We start from the raw sequence: 7,132 nt of genomic DNA, 5'->3' as shown, positions 1-7,132 counted from the left end.
TGCGTGGGGAGGCCTGGCCCAGGGCCCACCTGGGCAGGTGAGAGCACCGCCTGGGGCGGGGGGCGGCGCAGGGGAGGCGGCTGAGTCAGGGCGGCCATGGTGAGGGGCAGCCTCCCCTACGCGGGACAGCAGCCGCCGGAGGTGAAGGCTGCTGGGAGGGAGACAGCCCAGCTCGCCCTACATCGGCCTCCCTCCCTGCTGCCTGGCGGGCCTTAGGCCAGCGATGGGCCTGGAGGCTGCAGTGGGCGTGCCAGGGAGTGTTTTAACAACATCCCGGCTGCCAAGTGCACATTATTCTCGTACAGAAATCCAGGGATGCCCAGGAGATGTGATGTTTTTATAGCAACAACAAAAGAGAGGGGGGAAAGAAAAAGTTCTTCAAAGCTCTCAGAGCCCCGCTGTGCTGGGGATGGTAGTCGGTGTTTGGGAACCGGCCTTCTTCCTCGGGGAGCAGACAGGGACGCTGCAATTGCTGCTTGCCGGCTCCACATATGTTGGCTGCCCCTAGGATATTCCAGGTGAAGGAACAACTAGTGCAAAAGGCACAGAGATAGGAAACACACACACACACACACACATTTGAAAGTGCCAGAGAACAGAAAAGCTGAAGATCAGGACTCTTAGTTGTGACAGAATCCTACCTCAAATTGAAAGAACCGATGACGGGCAGCTTCAGGCATGGCTGGATCTAGGGGCTCAAACAACGTTATAGAACACGATCTTCATCTCTTGGCTCTACCTTCTTTGACATCTGCCAATTGGTGGCCGGGTCAATTCTAAGCTGACATCTTCCCAGACTCAAAACCAGTGGAGGAAAGCAGTTTCTTCCCCAGTGGTTCTGGCGGAAGTTTTGTTGAACTGACTCGAGTCACGTGTCCATCCCTGGCTGGGCAAGCCTGGCCCGGCGTCCCTTCTCTGAAGTATGTGTCTTGCTCACACCATGTGCTTAGTGTGGTTTGGAAGGCAAGGGACGCGGATGTGTTCCATCTTCTACTTTCTGCCCTTTTCCTCAGAATCTTACCTGCTCCCCCAGTTTTATTTCTCCACCTTGACCTTGTCTGTAGCCTTGACCTCATTCAGGAAACCTGGTCCCCACTGTGCTCCGCCCACACAGCTGCAATAGCACTCACGCAGCCGGCTCTCACTGTGTGCTACGCATGAGCTCGTTACGCTGCTGTGTGGTTGAATCCTCACAGCACAGCAATGTATGAATCGGTGCTTTATTATCCTCATGTTATAGAACACGATTTTCCTTCATCTCTTGGCTCTACCTTCTTTGACATCTGCCAATTGGTGGCCTGGTCATGTTATAGGTGAAAAAACTGGGGCATAGAGAGGACCATTCCTGAACCAATGACTAGGGGCCATGTATGATTCGTGTGCCCAAACAAGGAGCCCAGCTGTGGGTCAGCTGCAGCTGAGCTGCTTAGGCAGAGGGAGGGAAGGGGCTCCCCAGTTGAAAAGCATGTGGGAAGCAGGGGGCATGTGGGGCGGGCGAAATGGAAGATGCCCCTAAACTAAGAGGCAGATGATGGGAACTCAATTTGGACCAATTTGGGGGAAGAGAGCTGTGCTGCCTCGGGGACTGCACCGTAGCTCTGAACAGCCAAACCACCGGAAGGACAGGAGTGCGTCTGCCTTCAGGACCGGCGGGAACCAGGCGCTCATGCTGTCAGAGCCTTTCCTCCTGTCAGTGTTTCCAGGCTCAGTTCCTAGAGAAGGGCTTTGATTGGCCAACTCTTGGTCATGTGATCGCATTGGGCCAATCAGCTGTGCCCAGAAAGGGGGACCCACAGCAGACCCTGGCAGCTCCCGGGGAGAACAGTGAGGGAGCAGCAGTGGTGGGTTAGAGAAAACAGTGGAGGAGGGTGCAGGGCAGATGAAAGTGAAGGTGCCCCTGAGGCAGGCGTGATGTGTGCATGAGTTGGGATGCTCATAGCTGCAGATAAGGGAACGTCACACTGACCGGCCGAACCACAGGGAAGCCCCAGGGCTGGTGGCTGCTGGTCCAGGGAGGTCACCTTTCAGTCGCTCTGCTCAGTAACACAGCGTCAGCTTCATCCCACCCGCCTGGCTGAGGATGGCTCCCGCGGCCGTCAGCCGACAGGTGGGCCGAGCACGAGAGGCTCTGGCACAGCCACAGGATAGAAGCTCCCCCCTCCCCTCTGAATGGGCCCCCATATTGGTCACATGCCACCTGCACAAGTAACACCACCCAGAGTGCCACGGGCCGACCAACGTGGGCTCGGGTCCTGAGCCAGTCTGCGAGGAGGATGTGTGGCCATGGCGGTCTTACCCTAAGCAGGACAGCCTCCAGCTGAGGTCTGTTCCAAACAGCCCAATGCCCTGGCCGAGGGAGCGGTGGGGTGGGCACGCAGCGGCCGCCCTGCCGCCCTCTGACGGCCTCTGCCCTGTCCCGCAGGGGTCCTGTGGCTGTCGGTGGTCTCCGAGGTGCTCTACATCCTCCTGCTGCTGGTCGGCTTCAGCCTCATGTGTCTCGAGCTCTTCCACTCCAGCAGCGTCATCGACGGGCTCAAGCTCAATGCCTTCGCGGCCGTGTTCACGGTGCTCTCAGGTAAGGCGCGGCCCTGGCGGGAGCCAGGGCACCTCCCTGTGCTCGGAGCGGGCACGGCGGGCACGGAGCCACCCTGGGGCCCAGTCCTGGCTGTCCGTCCGATGACCGTGGGCCAATCACTCCTCTTCTCTGAGCGTCAGCGTTGCCATTTGTCAGTGGGACGGTTGGCTCACTTCCCCACTCAGGCAGCACGTGTTCATCGAGGTCTGTCGTGTGCCAGGCGCCGTGCCAGTAGCACTGGGTTAGCGCAGTGACCAGAAACAGCCTTCCCGGGGCTCCTGGAGGAGCTTGAGAGGAATTCAGGAGCTGAACGTCCCAAGCTTGCTATGGGGGGGCGGAGGGAGGGGTGTGGGGCACAAGGGAGAGGGAGGTACTTGTGAGAATGGGCGCCGGTGGCGATGTTCGCAGGGGTATAAAGGGATCCTGCTTGCCATGGTGGGCCTCATCTGCTTCCGTGTTTCCCCTTGGAGGCAGCCACGTGGCCATGCCCAGCAGGAAGCTGGCTCAGCAAACTCAGCCAGAAGCGCAGAGGCGAGTGTGGGGTGGGCAGAGGTCACGGCAAATGCTGCAGCGCCGAGGATTTCGAGGGTTTCAGGAAGAAGGGGTGGCGGGGGTGGGGTGGGGAGGTCAGTGGCACCCTAGAACTCCGGGAGGTGGAGATGGAGGACATCCGCAAAAGCCATGGATTAGGTGGCCGGCGGCCCAGGGTTATTTCCACAGCTCCAGGTCACCAGGGGTTAAGCGGGAGGCGGGAGGGGATGAGGGAGCCGGTGAGCGATCACTCAGGCGCCTGACCGGTGAGACGGCTGTGTCTGAAGCGCCCGGTGTGAATGGAAAGCCTGCCTGTCTAATCCTGTTCTTCACGCCCCGGACAAATCCTCTGTCTGATGAGACCGGGACGCTGCGCCTTTGGTAGGGACATCACCGCCCCCTATTTGAGGTGTGTACGTGACAGAGGGAGCCTTCAAAGAAAAGAGCTGAATTCAAGAAATTGTAGCACGTCCCGCAGATCACAACGTGTGGGAATGTAGCCATACAGCAAGGGGGCAGGGATGAGGGGGAGCGGGGAGAAAAGAAGAGGGAAGAAAAAGTAGCGGGACCTCATGGCAGAGTGTCGATTTGGCTCGTGCTCACCTCACTCCAGCTATCCTGGACGGAGGGCCTAATTATTCTTTTCTTTTTTCATCTTTTATTCATTTACTCAAGTGACATTCCTTGAAGGCCTGCTGGGCACCAGGCACTGTGCTAGGCTTGGGGGAGGGGGCCGGGGGGTCAAAGGAAAAACAAACATCTGGATCCTTGGTCTCCTGGAGTTTGCATTTGGGAGAGAGACAGACTCACCCAATGAGCGTAGCACGGGGGGCTGACCTCCGTGTACCAGCAGGTGAGTCCTGCGGGAGCAGCACCCGCGTCTGCCCGGGGTGGGAATGGGTGGGGAGGGAAGGCACCATCTGAGCTGAGACTTGGAGAAAATGTGTTTGCTTCATGGGCAACTTGGGGAGGGTATTCCAGGTGGAGGGACCAGCATGGGCCAAGGCCTCAGGAGGTGGCATATCCTGGAAACATCCCTAGTTCAGAATGGCCGGGGGGCAGAGATGGGGGAGTAGGAGTGTTGTTGGAGACGAGACCATAGGGCTGGGTGAGGGTCTTGATGCTCCTTTTCTTTGCCTCCACTAACCATCCATGAACCCCCTTTGTTATCCCAAGCATCCGGCCTTCCCCACAACCAGCTCACTCCCGTCACAGCACGAGAGCTGGCGTAGGCCCAAGGCAGCCCTCCAGTTCCCCACGCAGGCCTCTGGGGGTGGGGTAAGGGTGGGGCTTCCCCTACCTCGAAGGGCTTATCACAGTTTTCACCCGGTTACAACTAATGAAGTTGAAGCCGTGCTCAGAACTCCCAACAAGCAAGCCCTGGACCAGATGGCCTCACAGGTAATTTCACCAAACACTCAAGAGCGAGCATCTGTCCCCTCAAACCATTCCAAAGCATCCAGGAGGCAGAAGGCTCCCAAGCTCATTGTACCAGCCCAGAACCATCCTAATTTACAAGCCAGATAAAGACACCACAAAGAGAGAAAATTATAGGCCAATATCCCCGATGAACATGGATGCTAAGCTCCTCACAAAATATTAGCAAACCAGATCCAGCAATACATCAAAAAGGTCATACACCATGGCCAAGTGGGATTTATACCTGGGATGCAAGGCTGGTACGATAGCCACAAGCAATTAATGTGATACATCACATAAACAAAATGAAGGATAGAAACCTCGTGATATCAATAGGTGCAGAAAAGCATTTGATAACATCCAGCACCCATCTACATATATAAAAGCTTAAGTGACCATGTCGACCAGAACGACTGGTCGACCAGTCACTATGACGCACCCTGACCACAAGGGGAAGACACTCAATTCATTCAGGAGCTGCCCCCTGGTGGTCAGTGCACTCCCACAGCCAACCTCCCGAGGCCCCTCCCCACAACTCCCCTGGCCAGCCCAATCGCCCTGATCAGTATTGGGGGAGATGCCACAATGGGCCCGATCGCTGGCTAGGCCGAGGGACCCCACCCGTGCACAAATTTGTGTACTGGGCCTCTAATTTATGATAAAAACTCAGCAAAGTGGGACTAGAAGGGACATACCTCAACATATTAAAGGCCATATATGACAAATCCATAGTTAACATCATACTCAGGGGCAAAAACTAAAAGCCTTTCCCATAAGATCCGGAACAAGATACAGATGTCTGCTTTCACACTCCTATTCAGCATAGCACCGGAAGTCCTAGCCACAATAATCAGACAAGAAGAAGAAATAAAAAGCAACCAAATAGGAAAGGAAGAAGTAAAACTGTCACTATTCTAAGATAAAAAGATGCTGTATATATAGAGAACCATAAAGATTCCACCAAAAGACAACTGGGACTGATAAATGGATTAGGTAAAGTAACAGGGTAAAAAAATAAATATCCAGAAATCAGTTGCTTTTTAAATTTTGTTAATCCTAACCTGAGGATATCTTTCCCATTGATTTTTAGAAAGTGGAAGGGAGGCAGAGGAGGGGAGAGAGAGAAAGAAAGAAAGAGAGAGAGAGAGAGAAATGTGAGAGAGACACATTGATTGGTTGCCTCTCATACTCGTCCCTGACTGGGGTCAGGGATGAACATTCAACCCAGGAATGTGCCCTTGACCAGGAATCGAACCTGAAACCCTTCAATGCGCAGGTCAATTCTCTAACCTCTTAGCAATACTGGCCAGGGATCAGTTGCATTTTTATACACCAATAATGAGAAAGAGAAACTAAGAAAATAATTGCATTTACAATTGACAAAAAAAGAGAGCAATCCAGGAATAAATTTAACCAAGGATGTAAAAGACCTGTACGCTGAAAATTATAAGACACTGAAGAAAAAGTTGAAGAAAATACAAATAAGTGGAAGCATATACAATGCTCATGGATAGGAAGAATTAACATCATTAAAATGTCCCTACTATCCAAAGCAATCTATAGATTCAATGCAATTCCTATCAAGATACTAATGGTGTGCCCTGGCCAATTTGGCTCAGCGGATAGAGTGATGGTCTATGACCTGAAGGGTCCCAGGTTCGATTCTGATCAAGGGCACATGCCCAGGTTGCAGGCTTGATCCCCAGTAGGGGGCATGCAGGAGGCAGCTGATAGATAGTTCCTTCTCATCATTGGTGTTTCTGTCTCTCCCCCTCTCTCTTCCTCTCTGGGGAAAAAATAAAAAGAGATACCAATGACGTATTTCATAGAACTAGAACAAATATTCCAAAAGTTGATATGGAACAACAAAAGACGCCCAATAGCCACAGCAATCCTGAGAAAGAAGAACAAAGTTGGAGAACTCACCCTACCTAATATCAAGTTGTACTATACATGTCCACAGTAACCAAAACAACATGGCACTGGCATAAAACTAAACATATAAATCATTGGAACAAACAAGAGAGCCCAGAAATAAACCCACACCTGTATGGTCAATTAATATTTGACAAAGGAGGTAAAAATATAAATGGAGTAAAGATAGTCTATTCAATAAACGGTGTTCAGAAAACTGGACAAATAGGTGGAAAAAAATGCAACTAGACGACCTTCTTACACCACATACCAGAATAACTCAACATGGATTAAAACTTAAATGTAAGACTCAAAACCACAAAAATCCTAGAAGAAAAACAAAACCCCTAGAAGAAAACATAGGCAGTAAAATCTTGGACAATTCTTGCAGCAATATTTTTTTCTGATATATCACCCCAGGCAAGGGAAACAGAAGGAAAAATAAACAGATGGGACTACATCAAACGAAAAAGTTTTTGCACCGCAAAGGAAACCGTCTACAAAATGAAAAAATAACCCACTGAATGGGAGAACATTTTCACCAAGGACACACTTGGTAAGGGGTTAATATCCAATATGTATAAAAAACTTATACAACTCAACTCCAAAAAACACAAAGAATTCAATTTAAAAATGGACATAGGACCTGAATAGACACTTCTCCAAAGAAGACATAGAGATGACCAATAGGTG

At 51.9% G+C, this 7,132-nt stretch overlaps 1 protein-coding gene across 1 annotated transcript in view; it reads left to right on the top strand.

Moving 5' to 3' along the window:
• GSG1L (GSG1-like) overlaps positions 1 to 7,132 on the top strand; it is a 168,241-nt gene that overhangs the window by 71,578 nt on the left and 89,531 nt on the right. The window contains exon 2 of the mRNA XM_006756853.2: positions 2,423 to 2,575. Within this exon, the coding sequence (XP_006756916.1) occupies positions 2,491 to 2,575 (85 nt within the window). The 5' untranslated portion in view covers positions 2,423 to 2,490. The remainder of the gene's footprint in view (positions 1 to 2,422; positions 2,576 to 7,132) is intronic.

This window comes from Myotis davidii, unplaced genomic scaffold, assembly GCF_000327345.1.
Source record: "Myotis davidii unplaced genomic scaffold, ASM32734v1 scaffold934, whole genome shotgun sequence".
Taxonomy (NCBI): Eukaryota; Metazoa; Chordata; class Mammalia; order Chiroptera; family Vespertilionidae; genus Myotis; species Myotis davidii.
This window is presented reverse-complemented; position numbering and strand designations above follow the sequence as displayed.